The sequence below is a fragment of the Aotus nancymaae genome, unplaced genomic scaffold (genome assembly GCF_030222135.1).
Source record: "Aotus nancymaae isolate 86718 unplaced genomic scaffold, 86718_ANA_hifiasm-v0.15.2.pri h1tg000008l, whole genome shotgun sequence".
NCBI lineage: Eukaryota > Metazoa > Chordata > Mammalia > Primates > Aotidae > Aotus > Aotus nancymaae.
In genome coordinates, this window is record NW_026988419.1 from 31,639,739 (window position 1) to 31,660,345 (window position 20,607).

At 43.8% G+C, this 20,607-nt stretch overlaps 1 protein-coding gene across 7 annotated transcripts in view; it reads right to left on the bottom strand.

Annotated features, from left to right (window-relative positions):
* CDK15 (cyclin dependent kinase 15) overlaps window positions 1-20,607 on the bottom strand; it is a 101,892-nt gene that overhangs the window by 10,992 nt on the left and 70,293 nt on the right. For all 7 annotated transcript variants that reach the window (XR_002477957.2, XM_012446356.2, XM_012446357.2 and 4 more), the window contains 2 exons: window positions 11,625-11,673; window positions 3,867-4,006 (listed from right to left, as the gene is read on the bottom strand). Coding sequence is in view for 6 of the 7 variants with exons in the window: in XM_012446356.2 (XP_012301779.1) it covers window positions 3,867-4,006; window positions 11,625-11,673 (189 nt within the window). In the remaining variant the exon portion in view is untranslated. The remainder of the gene's footprint in view (window positions 1-3,866; window positions 4,007-11,624; window positions 11,674-20,607) is intronic.

The following is a 20,607-nucleotide window of genomic DNA, read 5'->3' on the forward strand; positions in this document are numbered from 1 at the left end:
TCACGTGTCATTTACTGCCTCAGATAAAAAATACTTTTCTGGATCAGTGTCTGTAGTTCAAAATGGCTAGGTTCCAAAATCAGTCTTAACTTTCCAAGGGTAACATTTGGAAGGCTTCCTGCAAGAACAGAGCGGAGCCAGTTTTGAGAAGGGGCAGCTTAATGATTTTCTACTCCCCCCAAATCATTAAACAGTGTTCCTCTCCCAGAGCCCAAGTTCATGCTGAGGGCAAAGGGAATTAAATGAAGAAGCTGAACCTGCAGCTAAGATTAGAGAGTCGCCAAGGGCCTAATTTTAGGTCCTCGCTGCCCCAGCTGACGTCCTGCCCTGCTGGCTCAGCCACGAGGACCACAAGTGTGGCCATAAGCCGGTGTCTGAGTGGGAAGAACGACTCCCTGGCCATCTGCAAAAGCAATTAGCTTGCTGTTGGCTGTGTTTTGAGAGGGACTACCAATAATTTCTCCTTCAACAAGTGTTTCTTCAGGTGTTCACGAGTCAATAAGGGGAAATGTCAGAACCTGGCAGACATTCCCACATGCTTGCCATTCTAATATTCACACTTTTCTACTTCAGGTGCTGTCCAAAAGGAAACTAATCCTGGAATTCCTGGTTTTCACGGCAAATAACCCCTGATAAATGTCCTTTGGCTCTCAGCATACTGCCACAACCTAGGGAAAGCGTTGTTCAGGATTTCTAGCTTCATGAAAATAGAGATGGACTGGAACAATTCTTTCATTTTGTGGGGAATTTCTGTGCCACTCCTGCACTGGGATTTAGGCTGTCCTTCCACTCTCCACATATTTCCCTGTCCCAGGCTTTATGCTTTAATTGTCTTCTTTAGAGGGCAGACAATAAGAGCTGACATCTTCCAGATCAAAGGGGAAACAGAATATTTTTTAAAGTGACAACTCTGTTATCCTGCAACCAGAGTAAAACGAGAATAATAAAATGATATAAAGATAAGCCCCTAAATAATTTTATACTGAAATGCCACCAGAGAGCAAAATTCCTTGCATAATGATGGCAGAGAAGCTCTCGGTACAAATCACTCACAGGAGCATGCTGATTTTTGCACAATTCTCATGCCTGGGGCAGCCCTCCTCAGGGATGGAGTTTCTATGTCCCTGCAGGTTGGGAACTGTGATTACCCACTGGTGCGCTCTGTCTGCAAAGGAGGCTCTTAATAAAGGCTCATTGCCAAGGGCAATGAAAAAGCAGGCTGGCACTGCCAGGCCAAGGGACTGCATCCTTTAGTAGAAAATGTGCCGGTGGTGAGGGTCACTGTCACGAAGGTGTGCAAACCAGCCCTGGCTGCTTCTGTCTCTTCCTCTATCTTTCTTTCCTGGTAGCTTTGCTTTTCCTATCTATTTGTCCCTTGTTCCCAACTGTCCATCTGTCTCTATGCATATTCCTACACCACCCTGCCACACACATACACAAGCACACACACACAGAGGCACACACACACCCAATCTTGCCCCCCTTCCCCTGTCTCTTGGCACCGGCCCTTTCATCTTCTCCCTTGGGGATTCGAGATGTCGCTGCAGGAAATGCTTGTCCGCCGAGGCAGCGGCAGCAGAGCCCTGTGGCTTTGACAAACCTCATTTAATTGGGAGGAAGCCAGGAGAATTTGAAAGAACTGAAACATCCACGAAACTCCTTTTATCAGGCATAATTTAAACTCTGCATGGAAAAACCCCTATATGTATAAAGAAAAGTCAACTTCCCTCCTGCTGTGAGCACTCCTGGTCTCCCCCCAAGTGCAGGCAGCCTCCTGTAAGATTACATCTTTTCATTTCTCTAAAAGTGTCAAAGTAGATTTGGACTCTGTGACTGGGTGAACAGGGAAGGAATACAGATCGTTCTCTCTCTCTCTCTCACACCCATGCACACACACAACCCTAGACATCCATGCACCCCTCTGTTGGTGGCTTTGCTTTTGGATCAACCAGGAAAATCAAAACCCAGGTTTCTAAGAACACATCAGTTTGACAGTGATTGTTTCTTCCTAATCACCCTGCATCAGGCAAAAGCTGGTCCCTAGAAAACTTTGAAGATCTCCAGCAATTCTCAGCATGTGGAATAATAGATCCTAAAGGAGGGCCAATGGGGAGAAGTTTCTTTAAGTGAAGAGAAGGGAGTGTGTATGTGTGTGTGTGTGTGTACATCCAAGTATGTACACTTGCATGAAGTAGTAGAGTTATAAGTCCCAAGCCTAAGAGGAGAAAGCTAAAAAGGAACAATCTAGAGGCTCGGACTGGGAAGAGGGGATTGGGATGGGAGTGACTGGGAAGGAATGGGGCCAAAGTGGAGGCAGAGGTACCGGGAAGGGAGTGAGAAGTGTGGGTGTGTCTGCAATGTCTTTGGTCCACCCACATGCTAACCCCTGCCTGTCCCCTCCTTCCAAATTCCACTTTAGATTCACTTCCAGTCTAATCAATCTCATTTCAATTATTTTTGTTCCTCCAAAGAATTGTCTTTAACACATACATAGTCTCTGCACATCTGCAGCTGATTACGCACAGATTTCTAGCTGTTTAGATATGATTTGTGCTGATATGTGTGTGAGGGTGCCCTGTTTCCTTTTCCTCACCCTCTTTTCCTCCCACTTCATAAGATCCTGGAGGCCAAGGACAAGTCTCTTGTTTTCCTCAACTTTTTATAGCACTTAATATGTTCTTGACACTTAATGGCAACTTAATAAATACTAATGACTGACTCTTTCTGCAGGGTTAAGTAAGACATTAACCCCAGTTGTATGATTATGGTTATTTTTGGAGATCCTAAATGACTCACTTTAGTCATAAAATAGAATGCCTCAACAAGTCCCAAACTCAGTGCTTTGTACTGCTGCAGGACGATGTCCCAGACAGAAGGGAGCTGTCTGTGAACCCTGGCAAGACAGGCCAGGTGTTTCCACACCTCATGGACAGTAGCTCCTCACCTTGTCCCCATCCTTAGCCCACCGACCCCATCACCAATCCCCCACACCCCTTCCAGTGTCCTCATCCCAGTGCCAGCCCTCAGGCCCTCCCTTCTAAGCATCCTTTTCTCTGGCTTAGGACTTCTAAAACCAACCCCGGCTGCTTCTCTCTTCTATTTTTCCTTCCTGGTCGCTTTGCTTTTCCTGTCTACTTGTCTCTTGTTCCTAAAACTATTTTTAGCTGAATGGTGGATTTTTTCAAAGAAACCTCACCTAAGGATAGTCCCCATGACCGCTGCCCACATCCTCCTGTAGCCCTTCCTGAGGCTGAGAAACATGAGGGGAGTTCCAACCACATGATCCCTCAGCAGATTTCAGATTTGGAAGATGACTTCAAGACCAGGCAGCAAGGGCTGATTTCAGGGTAACTTGTGTTTGTAGGGGTGGACAGCCTGGGAGGATGCTTCCCTTCCCCCAGCACCCCACCCCAGCACTGCCTTCCACAGCTTGGTATTACCAATCAAGAAAGGCCCAGCTCCCTCTCAGGATGTATCCACTTCACCTATCATCTTACTCTGGCAGAAAGAGAGAAGGGTCTTGATAGAAACACTGGTGTGGCTTCCTGGCAGATGGTAGCTAAAGCAAACAACTCAGGGACAACTTCCATCTCATCCAATTTCTGAGTGTAAGTGTATACCTGTGAAGTGTTTGGACCATTACAAAGAGGTCCTTGTAACCTATCCCCATCAGTGCTTCAGAGTTTGAGAGAAGCTCATGCAAAACTCGGACAAGACTGGGTCCCATCTTGCTTCTCCCAGGCAAATGGATCTCTAACTTCACTCCTGGGTGCAAATGCTGTGATTCTCCAGTGCTGAGGCAAACTACTTAAGAACCAAGACTTACACACGCGCACTCACGCATATGCATGCACCCCCTTGCTCACCATCAGGAAGCTGGTACAGCTGAGATGGGAGGGCACTAAAATAATCATGCACGAGTGCTTCCTGGGCGGAGACACGGTCTCTGGGAAAGCCTTTCAGCATCTGGGAGGCCAGGTCTTCAGCTTCAGGAACTCTGCCCAGCCTGGAAAAGTGGGAGAGAAAAATAGTTTCTCCAGCAGCCTCCCTTCTGAAAAAAAAAAGGGAGAAAAACAAAAAGTAAAGAAAAGGAGATGGCTAGACTTAGAAGAATGTTTTAAGTAGAATTTTCCTGGAATTGCTAAAGTTGATGGCAAATGGAGAAGTAGCCCCATACTGAACTCTTACTGACTGTCCTGTTCCTAAGTTGAAGGAGAAAAGTCTCTGCATTCTGTCACTCAGCTCCCTTGCCCTCTGCTGTGTGTCTGGGCATCATGTACACATAAAAGATACAGAAATATAATTATAGAAACAGAAACATATAATCAAGGATTCTTTTTGGAGGAACACTGCAGCCCTAACCAAGCAGAAGGCATGATTCAAAATATGTTTGAACTCTGGGAGGCCAAGACAGGCAGATCAGGCCAGGAGTTCAAGACCAGACTGGTCAATATAGTGAACTCCGTCTCTATAAAAACATAAAAATTAGCTGGGTGTGGTGGCATGCACCTGTAATCCCAGCTACTCAGGAGGCTGAGGCATGTGAATCTCTTGAGCCTGGGAGGCAGAGACTGCAGTGAGCTAATATTGCACCACTGCACACCAGGCTGGGTGACAGAGCAAGACTCTGTCTCAAACAAACAAACAAAAAACAAAATACGTTCGAGGCTCTGAACTCCAAGGGTGGCAAGTGCAGAATTCCGGAGGGGGAAAAGCACAGAATTCTAAAGAGGTAATTCTGGAGGGTGAAGCTTGGGTAGAAAATACACTTGTTTGCAGCATTTCTGAAGCTCAGCCAGGCTTATTATGAAGCTCTCTTGGTTCCCCTGAGATGGAGCAGAGGAAGAGAGATAATTAAGTCCCTAAAACAAATCCTCAAGTTGACCTTATGTTGAACTATATATCTGGAGATGAGCAAATCCATTTATTGAGCAACTACTACGTCCTAGTAAGTAACTGGTTTTGGGAGATACAGGACAAGACTTCTGGTAGCTTAGGTAGAGGAGTCAGTTGTTTATCAAATAATCATACAGATGTCTAAGTACAACTGTGAAGAAAAGAATCCTACTATGGTCTGGCTATTTGTATCTCTCCAAAATTCAAATTTATGTCGAAACCTAATCACCCAAGTGATAATATTAGAAAGTGGGACCTTTGGGAGGTAATTAAGTTGTAAAAGAGGCCGTTTGCCCTTTCTGCCTTGTGAAGACACAGTGAGAAGATGCCGTCTGTGAAGCAGAGAGTCCTCACCCAACACCTAAGTTGCTGCCACCTTGATCTTGGTTTTCCCAGGCTCCATAGCTATGGGAAATACATTTCTATTGCTTGGCAATTACCCAGTTAAGGTATTTTGTTATAGCAGCCCAGGTATAACATTTTGGTTCCCTTGAGATGGAGCAGAAGCAGAGAGAGAATTAAGTACCTAAATCACAGTAAGGTAGAGTTTCTCCACAGTAAGGACAAATCCTCAAGTTTACCTTATATTAAGGGTTAAGGTAGCCTCAATACCTGACCTAGAATGGGAGGGGGTGGTCAGGAAAGGATTTCTTGAGGAAGTGGCATTTGAGCTGAGAGTTGAAGAATGGAGGGCAGGCAAGAGGCAGGCCTTGCTGACAGGGATCTGTGGTGCCCATACAGACCCTAGAGAGGGAGGGAGAAGCAGGAGTTTAAAAAAGGGAATCAAGGCCATTTGGCTAGCTCAGGACAAAAATGGAGAGAGAGGCCTGATGTGAAGCTGGGGAGGGTGGCTTGTGGGGCTTCATGTTTCCTATTTACTTACAATGCTCAAAAGTCTTTGTTAATCTAATGCCAATCATTTAAGTACATCCAGCTCCACAACCCGCACATAGGTTTACATCTGGAAAGCCATAAGAGGGAAAACTGTGCATATCCCAGAGGGATGCATCTATCAGCTGATCATGGGACTGATGACTGACATTCAGAATTAAATTGTATGGCCATGAAACACCATTGCAAATCCTCAATTAAGCAGACATAGATGGACTTACTTAATGTCAAATATACCTACCGACTTAAAGCAAGAAAGATCAGATATTCTTTCCCTTCCAGGTGCCATGATGCAGGGATGCTAGAGGTCCTGGCCCAGAATTGTAATTTACCTAATTTTTGCATAAGATTTGCATTAAAAAATTTGGAGCTATTTGATTCCCAAGACATGAAACTGTTTCTGCACACAGATAACTATCTTCAAACTCAGGATTGCTTCATAGACAAGAAGAAATTTGCAAATTTCCAAATCCTTGCAAATTTCCAGGCTAGTTAGGAGAAAAAGGAATAGGGTAGAAGCCTACTCATTTGCTGTGGTCTGAAGAAGGACTGGCTCATCCAGGGTATCCTGTCCAGGCAGAGGTTTTTAGGGCCTATGAAATGGAGGTTTGAAGAGGATGTTAGTACAAATCACTAGAGCCTGGGATCTGTCTGGAAGGAGACTTAGGGGAAATCTCATGGACAAATTTTAGCTGGTCCACCCATACTATTGGGTGGTGAGGTGAAGCCTGTGACAAAATTGGGCCCTGAATCCACTTTCTGCAGCCTTCACACTTTCTGGTTAAATATGAATTTCTGGGCATGGAGAGAGCGGGTAGGTGGTGGGGAGCAATGCATCTATCAACTTCCACCTCCACAGTCCCATCCCAATCAGTGATTTGTTCTCTCTCATGCTCCTCCCACATTAACCCATAACAGGTGGCTCCTGAACTGCCCTGTAGTGGAGGCTGAGGGACTGCTATCTGATTGGACAGGGAAGGCTAGGAAACCTGTTTTAAACTTGTGTTAGCATGGCAGGCATATTGTTTTTGTTTAGACTGTGTTTATGTAGAGTGTCTAGGGAAGCCAAGAAAGGCTAGTGGAGCTTCTAGAGTATTAAAGGCACCCCTTTTCTTATAAGAACAGTTTCTTTGGCCAGGTGTCATGGTTCATGTCTGTAATTCCAACACTTTGGGAGGCCGAGATGGGAGGGTTGCTTAAGCCCAGGAGTTTGAGACCGGCCTGGGCAACATGGTGAAAACCCATCTCTACCAAGAAATACAAAAATTAGCTGGGTATGGTAGCATGCACCTGTAGTCCCAGCTACTCGGGGGCTGAGGTGGGAGAATCACCTAAGCCCAGGAGGTCGAGACTGCAGTGAGCCATGATCGTGCTACTGCACTCTAGCCTGGGTGACAGAGCCAGCCCCTGCCTCAAAAAAATAAAATAAGAACATATTTTTTTAACCAGGTGAATGAGTAAAAGAAAAGTAGGTACTAATCAGTGATATAAGAACCTCTTTTTTAGGACTTTCTATCTCAACCAACAGAGCCTACCCTTATCCTTGCCATAGAGTTGTTTCAGGGCTTCTGGTAGTTTCCAGACTTGTTCCAGTCTCACAGTCTCTGAACTATGACTGCTGCACATCGCTTCTCCTTTGCCGGCAGAGGTGGTAACCAGGGCAAAGTGGGCAGGCGAAGGCTCTTCCTCCCAGGAGCCAAGTGTGTGTTGGTCTCCCCTGCACAAGCCAACTCCACCCCACACGAATGCAAGCCTTCGCTGGCAGCACTGGTAGCAGGACCATTAGGATCCGGGCCTTTGCCAAGCGCCCCAGTGATCACCACCTTGCTAGTGCACATTACACTCTTTCTGTGGGGCTGAGAAAAAGAGTCCTGGGTAAACAAATGTTGCTTTTTGGGCACAAATGTTGATTTACTGACCTCTTCTGTGTTTGTATCGTTATGCTTTTTCCTATCATCTACGGCCTAATTGCCTTTACTGTCATAGTCCTACACATCGCCACCACCACTAACTCCCACTGGAACAATTATCCACTGGTTACAACCCCTACTTTGAAAACAAACATTGGCATAAAAAATGAACATCACAAATGTTAATTTGCCTACCAGCACCTTTCCGTGTAAGCTAAATGTAAATTCAAGCTGTTAGGTCTGTGACGTTAACTACCGAACATGCCAGGAGTATCCTACAGAGGTACAAAAACCCACCCACCCAATGAATAAGAATGTGCTATTAAAGATAAAGAATCCTGTGATAAACCACTCCTTCTAGTAACATTTCAAGAGGTGAGAAGTGCTCCAATGCCAAAATAATTCATAGTTATTGTAGAGCACTTGGAAAATGCAGAGAAGGAAAATTATGACTATCCCATCACTCTGAGATAATCCTCTTATACTCAAAGATAATCACCATTGCTTGAGGTCTTTGTTTTCTTCAGTCCTTTATTTTTAGACAGCTATGGTTTTTGTTTTACAAAAAAAAAAAAAAAAAAAAAAAAAAATGGGATCATAGTATACATGCTCTTATAACCTACTATTTCCATTTAACTCCCTTGATCATCTTCCCACAACTTTGAATCACTTTCTAGGACATAATTTTACTGGCTGTTAGCGTTCCATTATGTAGGCATACCATAAATTTACATAGCTAGACTCCTGTCTGAGTTGTTTCTTTTACTGTTGGGATGGAGATAGTACTGTTAAAATCATGCTGTAACAAATACTCTCAAAGAGAAATCTTTGTGTGTTTTCCTTAGGACAAATTCTTAGAGTTGATATTCCTCAGTTGGAAGGATATATCCCACATGTTAAAGTATTTGATTCACACTATCCACTAGAAGAGCTGTAGATTCATACTATCAGCTAGAAGAGCTGCACCAATTCCCATTTCCACCAGTAGCATAGGAGAGTGCTCACCCCTGTGGGCAAGGACAATAAATTCATTCCAGCCCACCTGCATTCCCACGGGCCCCATTGCTCATAAAAGTCATAAAAAGAATTAAAATTTTATGTCAATCCTAAAAGATGTGCTGGGGGCCAGGACAGCTACGTGTAATTTTAAAAGTCCGGAAAAGAAACACAAACAATAAGAAAAAAATGAAAATCGAGCTTTGTGACTGTGTAAATCACCATCTACTAACCTATCACTCCACACTTCTAAAATCTGGTTGTTCTCAGGGGTCTGGGACAGCAGTTTTGATTTCCTAGCACAGCCTGGCTCTGAATATAAAAGTCTCCCACTCACAGCACTGCCATTGACCTCCGAGGTGCAGGACAGGCTGGTCACCATGAGCTCAACTGGGTTCTTTGTTTTTCCCCCTAGACCTACAGGAAGAGGAACAGGGCAGGGATAGAGTTGGTACTTTCTAAATGTTCTCAATTTGGGATGTAGTAGATGCCTACAGTAAGAAATACATCCAATACTAGGAAGAAACATTGGAGAAGCTATCCTACAATTTGCCAGTCAATCTAAAAAGTGAGTGCCTACCTACTAGGCCCACACTAATGAGATCGCCATTAAACCTCAAGCCAGCCCCTGGGATTCGTCTACAGGCCTGTGCACGGTTCCACCGCACCTCTGTAGGGATCGTGTAGAAAAGCCAGTGACACCTCGGCTACTCGTTACTCACCACAGCTGCAACCTGATTCAACAGACAAAACATCCGTAGAGACCTGGGTAACAGATGAATCCTGGCTCTAACACTTAGTTAGCTGGACTAATTTGGCCAAGTTACTTAACTTCTCTCAGCCTCAGTTTCCTCCTCTTTGACCTGGGAATGACATTTGTAAGGATTAGATGTAATAATATATGTAGCACCCTGCTAGGTACATGGTATGTATTGCATCTAATGTTAACCCTTTCACAGACCCCTTCCCAGAGCCAAGAATTTTCCCATGTGATAATCTAGGCTAACGCTGGCCAATGGAATTTTCCATCATGATGGAGATATTCTATTTTTGCTCTGTCCAATATCATAGTCACTACTCGAATGTGGCTACTGAGTCCTTGAAATGCAGCTAGTGCAGAACTGAATTTTAAATGTAATTTAAGTAAATTAAAAGTTAAATAGCCACATGTGGCTAGTGGCTACTGTTTTAGACAACATACCTCTAGACGTTACTTCCTTTTTTTTTTTTTTGAGACAGAGTATCACTCTGTCTCCCAGGCTGGAGTGCAGTAGCCTGATCTTGGCTCACCGCAACCTCTGCCTCCCGGGTTTAAGCAATTCTCCTGCCTCAGCCTCCCAAGTAGCTGGAACCACAAGCATGCGCCACCACCCCTGGCTAATTTTTGTATTTTTAGTAATGACAGGGTTTCACCATGTTGGCCAATCTGGTCTTGAACTGCTGACCTCAGGTGATCTGCCAGCCTCATCCTCCTAAAGTACTGGGATTACCGGCGTGAGCCACCAGACCTGGCCTAGATATTACTTCCTGTGTTAAGGATCTGAGCAGAGAAGCCAGAAGTCTGCTCAAAAGTGAATACATATTGCTGGGGGACAAGGGAAGGGGCAGAGGCATGGGTGCTGGATGGTCAGAAAAGCCAGAGACATTCAGAGAATTCAAGCCTTGCTCAGCCCTAGAAAGAAAGGCTGGTGGGGTGATAGCAGGAGGCTCGTGGCACTATCTTCTGCCATGGGACAGTGGCAGCTGCAGGAGCAGCATGGAGTATTAAGGTGGTTCTCAGGTTGGGAGTTGCCATTTACTTTGGGAGCAGATAGTGACATCAAAGAAAACCACAGGACAGTGCTAAAATCCACAGATCTCTAGGTAGAGGGGAGGGAACCTGACTATACTGACAAAAGAACATTTGCACATCTTGAATGAAGTGATAAACAGCAGTTCCCTAGAACCTGTCTCCAAAATAAGGGGGAGTTTCAGAGTCCCTTATTTTCAAAAACCTGTCCCTCCCAATGAAAGATCCTCTGGTGGTCCATAGTTCTATGTTCCCAACCTATTTCACTCTTTGTACCCTGATATTTACTCTATGTGGAGGCATTTTAAGGGATATGAACAGTAAGAACGAAGAATTCAAACAACTTTTGGTGAAGTTAGATTCTATCATATTTTCAGGGAAAAACAACATTCAAATGTTCGCTCAGGATCTTGGCCGGTGAAACTCTTCCACTTCTCCCCACCTGCAAGAGTGTGTTTTTCTTTGACATTTGAGCTCGTCTCCCCTGTCTCTGATGTTTTCCTCACTGCCCTTTTTGCCTCCTCACTGAAGCAAAAAGAACAGAGCCTCGGCTAATTACTCTCAGATCAAATAATACTGGTTATTGTAATTGGTCATTGTCCGAAAACACTGAGTTCTTCTTAGCCCGGAGGTTGCCTGGCACAGCTTAGTTAGCTAACTATTCCCGGAATGTCTCTATTATCTGTTTTACTTTGCAAAAGAAACTAGGGATTTGTTGAAAGCTGGTAATAAAAGTCTGCCCTGGTCTGAGCCGAGACTGCGTAGAGAGGGCCTGGGAAAGCATGACCCCCATGAATCAAGTTGCCCCCCCTCCAGTAGCCACTCAATGATGTTATTTGGTTTCTCTGTGTCAGAGAATAATAAACCCACTAGGTTTTCTTGCAGGCCAACACTCCCTCGTTCTCAGGGCCTGGGGCATGGCTGAGGGACACAAAACAATTTTAATGACCAAACTCACTGAAAGTAAAATGGTTCATAGAGAAAAACTAACAGACTGGCAGGGGTCTGACTCTCCTAGAGGCATCTTCCTACAGCTTAGAGCCCCCACATGGAAGTGCTTGGGGGCTGCCATTCAGTGGACTGAGATCCGGGAAACGTCTCTTCAGTCCTGCTTAAAGATGCCTTCCCGAGATAGTACTCACCTGTTCCAGACAACATGAAGGCTTGGAGGCTTAGGCAGCGGGAACCATTCTGGAAAGCATACAGAGGGCGTTAAAAAATAAAATCAACCCGAAAACCCTGTTGCTAAATATATTGTTAAAATTCTAAATGATCTTCTTGGCTTGATGGAAAAAAAGGATTCAGGTATCAGGTAGGCTACCATGATTTTTAAAGCCTCATCTCCTGCTGAATTTTTATGATTTGGTGAAAGGTCACTACTATGGGTTGAATTATGTGCTCCCAAAATTGACACGTTGAAGTCCTAACCCCAACTACCTTAGAATATGAGCTTATATGGAAATAGGGTCATTGCAGATGTAATTAGTTAAGATGAAATCATTAGGGTGGGCTCTAATACAATTTGACTCACATCCTCCTAAAAAGGCAAAACATGGGCCCAGAAATAGACATACACCAGAGAAGGTGAGCTGAGGAGATGCAAGGAGAAGATGACCGTCAACAAGCCGAGGAGAGGGACCTGAAACAGGTTCTCCCTCACACCCCTCCCAAGGAAGCAACCCTGCCCACACCTCAGTTTCAGACTTCCCCGTCTCCAGAACTGTAAGAGAATACATTTCTGTTGCTTAAGCCACCCAGTTTGTGACTTTGTTACAGCAACTCTAGCAAACTCATACAGTCAACATATGTGGTAAAGTCAACAAACATTTGTTTAAAATATACTGTGTGCAGAGCATGACCAAGTGCTGGGAAGAATACAAAATAGATCAAAAGAAACCCCACTACCCTGCAGAGGTTACAATTCATTTGGGAGAACAAGAATATGCACATGAAATGTGATGAAAAATGAGGCAGTCTTAAAGGCTCACAAGTGGTTAAAAAAAAAAGTCGGGGGAGCCAGGTGTGGTGGCTCATTCCTGTAATTCCAGCACTTTGGGAGGCCCAGGCTGGAGAGTCAATTGAGACCAGGAGTTCGAGACCAACCTGGACAACACAGTGAGACCCTGTCTCTACAACAGCTACCGAGCCTGGTGGCACATGCTCATAGTCGCAGCTACTTGAGAGGGTGAGGTGGGAGGATCACCTGAGCCTGGGAGGGCGAGGCTGCAGTGAGCTGTTATTGTGCTATTGCACAATCTGGGAGACAGAGTAAGACCCTGCCTCAAATAAATAAATAAAGCAAGCTAATTTTATATGTCGCTTGTGGTAGAAATGGAAGTGAATCCTGGCTTGAATATTCCAAAATAGGTGATGATAAAAATTGGAGCACCCTATAACATTTATATTTCGGCATATGTGTTCCTATAATTCTTAGTATTGATACTATTTAACCCAAATCAAAACCATCCTAAAAGGGAATGATTTCTCATTCACCCACAAAATACTAATTGAATGCTGCTTCTATGTAAGGGCTGTAAGAGGAACTGCGGGGGAGACAAGCTGATGGATGCTCTTCATCAAATTTCCTCTATTGTCCACTCCAAATTGAGAAAAGGATATTTCAACTCTCGTTCAAAATGATATTTCTGCCTTATACTTTTCTTAGGCCTGAAATGTAATTATTTTGTTTGCTACTTTGTTTAGAGACAGGATCTTACCCAGGCTGGTGAATGCACTGGCATGATCATGGCTCATTGTAGCCTAGAACTCCTGGCCTAAAGTGATCCTCCCGCCTCAGCCTCCAGAGTAGCTGGGATTACAGGCATGCACCACCACATCTGGCTTTTTTAAAAAATTTTTTATTCAGAGATGGGAGTCTCACTTTTTTTGTCCAGGCTGGTCTCGAACTCCTGGCCTCAAGTGATCCTCCCACTTCAGCCTCCCAAAGTGCTTGGATTATAGGCATGACCCAATATTCCTAGCTGTTATTTTGGTTTTAAAAATCTCTTCCTCCAGTTCCTATATAAATGGAATAAACCAAGGCTGTTCATCGCAACAAAGAATTTAATCATGGTTGGGCCAAAGTTAATTTGATAATACTCATGTATTATGTATGTATGTATTATGTATGTATGTATGAGTATGTATAATACTCATGCAATATTTTTGCACATAGAAAGACCTGGAAGACTACCCACTAGATAGTGGTGGTGGTTACAGGGGCTTATCCTTTTTCCTTCTTTGCCCATTTTCTCAAACATTTTTGAAATAAAGCATACACAGTATTATTTTGTAATTTCAAAAGGAAATTCAATGAAAAATTGAATTTATAGTGCTAAGAGTTGTAGAGTGAAAGGAGTGATCAAAGAAAGTGACTTCAGGTGAGTTTTCAAGGTCAGGTGCAATCAAATGTGAACCTCTCTGCTGGCATTTTATAGTCCCAGGTGGGCACTAAGGGAAACACTTATCTGTACAGGTTATTTACTCTCTGTTCAGTATGATTTTGCCTAAGTTTAAAATAACCAGTCAAGATAAGAATATCTGGCATTTGTTTAGTATGTTTCTCTTCAAACCACTTTCTGCTGCCTATTTACAACTCTTCCCTGGCCAAACAAAATCAAAATATTTCCTCATTTGGTCATCTCCCAATTTCAGTCAACATAATGAAATCCATTTCCATCCTTTCCCATTTTCTATTTTTCCCTTCTGAGAGGTCGATGTGCTGTGTTTTTGGCCTTCAGTATTTTAATACTTTAACTTTAGTGGTGTTCTTGTGGTGCGTGGGTTGCCGACTTAGAGTTTGAACACTGACTCTGCTGCTTCAGTTTTGCTGAGACCTCATGTAAGATACTTTGACCGTGCATGGCAACCCTCAGTTTTCTTAACGCAAATTGAAGGTGGTATTCACCTCACAAGGATCCTGAAGCGAATCAATGCAATAATAAGTCCAAGAATGCCTGCTCTGGACCATTAAACAAAATAAATCCTATCTGCTTTTCTTTCCTCTTTCCCTTCCTTTGAAAAGTGACGGGCAGTATAAACCATGTGTGACTGGGCACTTGGACCCAGGACCTGAGTGAACCCACGCTATGCCTCTTACCGGCTGTGTGACCTGAAGATATTGCTTAACCTCACTGGGCTTCCGTTTTCCTACCTGCAGAAGGGGGATCGTAACAGTTCCTACTGCACAGGGTTGTGAAACGAGAATGGTAAATATAATATAAATATTTCTTCACTCTTTGTCTCTTTTTTTCCTGCTTCCCTCCCTTTCTGACATAGCTTCCCTCTCTCTCCCCCTCAGGTATTTCTGCCTTCTTGTTAGTTCTCCTTGGAACCTTCTCCAAATGGCTTCCTTTACTAAAATTCTAACCTGCTCCGAGCCCCAGTTCTTCTAAGTCGGACTTGACTTCTTTTGAGTCCTCAGTGTGGGTGAGTGGTGTGTTTCTTAGCTTGGTAGTATGGTAACATGAACACAAGCCCAAGCTCAAATCTCCTTTTCATCATTTAGGAGCTTTGAGACTTTAGGAAAATTGCTTAGCCTCTCTGGTTAAATAATTGAGAAGTTTCCGAATCTGTAAAACAGGAATCATTTTCCAATTGCTGGGGGAATTACATTAGATGAAGCATGTGGTCTGTAGTAGGGGCTCAGTAAGTGTTCATTTCATTCCTTTTCTTCTTTTGGTTTGGATCTTTCATTTTGGAGAGGTAAGATGATGGTTCTCATAGGGAGCTGCATACTGGCATCGCCTGGAAGCCTTTACAAGAAAGAAAGCCCTGAGGTTTGATTCAACTAGTCTGGGAAGGGTCCAGACATTGGTTACTGCTTGTACTGTTATTACAGTTTTTTTTTGTTGTTGTTGTTTTTTGAAAGAGGCTCTCATTCTGTTGCCCAAGCTGGAGTGCAATGGCATGAGCAGGATTATGGCTCACTGCATCCTTGACCTCCCTGGCTCAAGCCATTCACCTGCCTTGGCCTCCTGAGTACCCGGGATCATAGGTGCACACCATCACTTCTGGCTAATTTTTAAATTTTTTTGTAGAGACAGGGTCTCTCTATGTTGCCCAGGATGGTCTCAAACTCTGATATCCAGCAATCCTCCAGCCCCAGCCTCCCAAAGTGTTAGGATTACAGGCATGAGCCACCATGCCTGGCCTGTTATTGTCTTCAATGGTCTCCAGAATTTTCCAGTGAGGAACTAAGACAGAGAACCTCTAGTCTAGCAAAGAGAGCAGGGTCTATCACTCACCGGTAACTCAACACACACTTCTCTGAGGCTCATTTCCTCATCTGTAACAACTCAAATGAGATTGTTGTAAGAATTTAATTAATCAATGTATATAAACGTTGCAAAACATAGTGTCTGACACATATTTAATATATTTGTTCAGGGATGTGTGAGAGGAAGCATGACAAGGGAAAATTCAGCTCTTATAAATTCTGCCAGCAAAGGATGACCTGTAATAGTGTCCCCAGGACTCCAGGAGAAACAGCATTTTGTACTTGAGTCCATGTTTGGAGTAGATGGATTGTGCTGACTTCCTCCCACCTCTATTGTGTAGCTACATTAGCTGAGACAGGAATGGATGTGTCCGGGGTCAGTCAGGGAGCTGCTGTGAAGCAGAAGCAAAGCCCCATGCCTATTTGTGGCCTGCCCTCTCGCTCAGGCAGATAACCTGAGGCTGAATGACCCTGCCTCTCTCCCATTGATTTTTCCCGGTAGGTAAGCTGCAAGCGACCAGTGAGAGAACGATACACAAACAGATAGGCATTTCACACAGCACCATTTCAAGAGGAGTCTGGTTTCTCTGGCTTTAGTCGCCTCTAAAAATAATAGGTCTGGAGGTAGCTTGTTTCCCTTCTCCTTCCAAAGACAAGAGTAAATCATTAGACCCGATTTTTCTCCTTCTTGTCCCTCTGCAGTTCTCTCTAAAAAGAGTTCTCATTTGAGTTTAATTGGAATTCGAGGCAGGAAAAGCAAAGGAAGTTGTAAAAGGAGAATAAAAAAGCAGAGCATTTAAATTTCCAAACTAAGTGGAGTGAAATTAAAATGAGGGCAGAACTGTTGCTACCATAGTAAAAATAGTCCATTTTTCATAAATATTTAATAAAGCTCATTTCACAATGGAATTCAAGTCTGGTAACCTTAGTCAACAGAGATTTGTTGATTGATTGGTAAAACATCTCTTCCATTTTGGGTCTCAGCTCAAGGTAAAACATTTTCGAGTTACTATAGTCTTGCCACAATCGCCCTAAGGTTATCTTATAGTGCTGTCTACTGAACTACACCTCTGGAATTTCCTGAATACAATGCATTCTTGAGATACTGTGTATTTAAATAGTTGATAATGTTGTTGGCCTTATTTCACTATCTTAAGCAGCAACTTGAAAACTGCACTGCCAAAATCTGTAACTCTTTTTCTCCTACCTGCCCTTCACCCTCACCCTAAACACATATGCACGTGCGCGCGCGCGCACACACACACACACACACACACCCTCACAACTGTTTGATTCACTCTTCCTCAGGTAGCTGGCTTGGAAGCTTCCTGGGTCTTCAGCTCAAGGCTTCCCAAGCTCTTTTTTTTTTTTTTTTGAGATAGAGTCTTGCTCTGTCTGTCACCCAGGCTGCAGTCCAGTGGCACGACCTCATCTCACTTCAACCTCCGCCTCCCAGGTTCAAGCGATTCTCCTGCCTCAGTCTCCCGAGTAGCTGGGACAATAGGTGTGCACCACCACACCTGGCTAATTTTTGTATTTTTAGTAGAGACGGAGTTTCGCCATGTTGGCCAGGCTTGTCTTGAACTCCTGATCTCAGGTGATCCACCAGCCTTGGCCTCCCAAAGTGCTGGGATTACAGGTGTGAGCCACTGCGCCCGGCCCTTACTGAGCTTTAGAGTCCCCTTTGAGCATCATCAGTACTCTCTAAACACCAGTGTCCTCACTGAGGGTGCTCCTTGGCATCGTTCAAATTTTGCCCTCCAACTCATATATGTAGCGTGTTACTTTTCTAACCCCGAATCAAAACTTTCTGTGGATTTTGAGAAAATATCCCATCCTCGGAAGCCTGTTCCTGAGGTCTCTGTAGAGGAAGGAGAGGCCAGGCCTTGCCCCTGGTGGATGGAGAAGGTGGAGGCAATGGGCATAGTCAGGACCCTCCCCTCTCTCAGAGGCAGGGTCATGATTGAACTCTGTCTACCTCAACAAATGATTTTTGACTTATGGCTTGATCATGCATTTTTGTGAGTGTTGTATTGAATGATGCATCATTTGACATTTACCACTCCCTGTGTGAGTCTCTACAAATATTGAAGGGTCACCATATGCAGCCATTGTGCTCAGCATTGAGAATACACAGGCATGGAATCCAGCCTTTCCCCAGTAAGCATTGGTCATATGATTTCCATGGTATTGCTAGGATTACCTACTGGTCTCCTTCAGCTCCTCTGGCTGTTCCTTCTCAGCTTCTAGACTCCCTTCTGTCTGTCTAGTCCTATAGTACTGGCCCCACAGGGCTCCCTCATTGTCCTTTTTTCTTTCTCTATACACTCTCCTTTGGGCAACTGAATTCACACCTGGGGCTTTAAATACCAATTTAAGCAGGTGACTTCTGTATTTCTAGACTGGACGTTTGTATTCCCAGTCTGTATTTCTATTTGCTTTTTAGATATCTCCATTTTGGGGTTCCACAGATATCTTAATCTCAAAATATTAAAACCTTATACTCATTAACTTCTCTATAAATCTGTTCCTTTTCCCTTTTGTTTCCTTTGAATAAAATAGCAGGAGTATCACTGTGACAGCCATGAATGGTGCTATCATTCTCTCACCCATTGGAGGTAGGTTTCTCCTTTACATCTCAGATCAGTATAACCTCCCATTTTCTCTACCTCCTAGATGCTTTTACGTCTGTCTCCTCCTCTCCTTGTCCCTTGCCACTGCTCCAGTGGAGACTTCCTGTGTGTCTTCCAGGATCCAGGGCATTGCTGCATTGCTTCTGGTCTGGCCTGCCACCAATGCAATTCTACATACAGTCTTCCCAGCAGTTTTTCTAAAAGTTAAATCCTGCCATGTCACTTCCCTGCTAAAAAAAAAAAAAAAAAAAAAAAATCTAATGCCTTCTCTTCACTCATAGGCCAAAGTCCAAATTCTTAGAATGATGACCAGGTACTTTCTAATCTCGTCCCTATCTGCCTTTCCAGGTTAATCTCCAGCGATGGCCCACCTCAAAGCCAACATTCTAGCTGACCTGAGCAATTTACTTGCTTGGTATATTACCAAACATAGCAGCTTTCATATTCTTCTGTGTCCATTTCCTCTGCCTGGAACGTCTTTCCCCTGGTGCTCACCCTGAGAAAGTCATCTTCCTCCAGTCATCTTTCTCTAGTCGTCTTGGAGACCCAGCCCACATCTCTTTCTTTTAAAACCATCCCTAGACCAAGCAGGGTGGCTCACGCCTATAATCCCAGCACTTTGGAAGGCCGAGGTGGGTGGATCACTTGAGGTCAGGAGTTCGAGACCAGCCTGACCAACATGGTGATCTCTGTCTCTACTAATAATACAAAAAATAGCTGGGCATGGGGGGCACGCCTGTAATCCCAGCTACTTGGGGGGCTGAGGCACAAGAATTGCTTGAATCCTGGAGGTGGAGGTTGAAGTGAGCTGAGATTGCCCTACTACACTCCAGCTTGGGTGACAGAGAGAGACTTCATCTCAGAAAATAAATAAACAAAACCATCCCTAAATTCCCCAGATTAAGAGGGCCATTTCCCTAGTTTCTTCTTTGCTTTATTTTCCTATTCTTTCAAGTCCAAGACTTCCCTAGTTTCTTAAAGATCCCCAGGCAATGCTGCTGTAGCATACTTCCCACTTCTCACATTGTATTATTTATTTATTTCCCCTCTAGACTATATTCCTTGAAGGCAGGTACCAGTGTCATATTTATTTTTTACTCTCTCAGTCCCTAGTACCTAGCATTCAATACATAGTTGCTGAATAAATAAGAAGTGGATGCTTGGATGAAGAATAAAAATGAAATAAACATATGAAGCCTTATTTTTAAAATGTTAAAGTAACTCAAGTGAGCCCATTTGTGTACCCAGCTCTGTTTTTGTTTTTGTTTTTTTTTCCTGAGATGGAGTCTCACTCTTATCACCCAGGTTGGAGTGCAGTGGTGTAATCTTGGCTCACTGCAGCCTCTACCTCCTGGGTTTAAGTGATTCTCCTGCCTCAGCCTCCTGAGTAGCTGGGATTATAGGCACTCACCACCACACCTGGCTAATTTTTGTATTTTTAGTAGAGATGGGTTTTCACCATGTTGACCAGGCTGATCTTGAACTCCTGACCTCAGATGATCCACCTGCCTGGGCCTCCCAAAGTGCTGGGATTACAGGTGTGAGCCACCACGCCTGACCCTGGCTCTGTGTTTTACAGAGCTTGATGGTGTAAGGCACTGGTCATGAACATGAAGAAGGAGGCTCTGGTTTGAGCCATTTACATGGTATTGGCATCATGAGGCCTCTTTTCTTCTTCATCTTGGGAGGAATATGGCAGGGTTTTACTTTACTTTTATTTCTTTTTAACATTAAGAAAATTTATTTATCATTTTTTAATTGATGAATTAAAATTTTATATGTTCTTAGGGTTTTACTTTAGAAAAATTACTTTTTACCTGCTTTCACTCATTTGCAATTTTTCCTAATCTTAATTACTTTAAGATCATCTACTCCCCGCTCAATAAAAACTAATAATTGATACCAAATAAATTAAAGATGAGAAAACTAAAAATAAATGTAGAAACTAGAAGCAACCATTAATGAAGATCAAAGTGGCTGTGTATCTAAATTAATTTCACTGACTGATTTGGGGGACGGGTTAATAAAGATGTTAATAGTAACTCCCCAGGAGCTTTCGGCAGCGCTCCAGAAGTGAGACAGTAATGAGCCCAATCGAGGTTCATAGATTCAGTGAACGCCAGTGGCTTCATTAGCTGTAGCGAGGGAGGCTGCTGGAGTCCCAGGGTAGGAACTCCACTCAGATTACATTCCTGAAATATGTCGCCAGGCTCACAGATTTTTAAGTCAAGTCTAGGGGGAAAGACATAATCATTTGGAAATGAACCTGGAAAA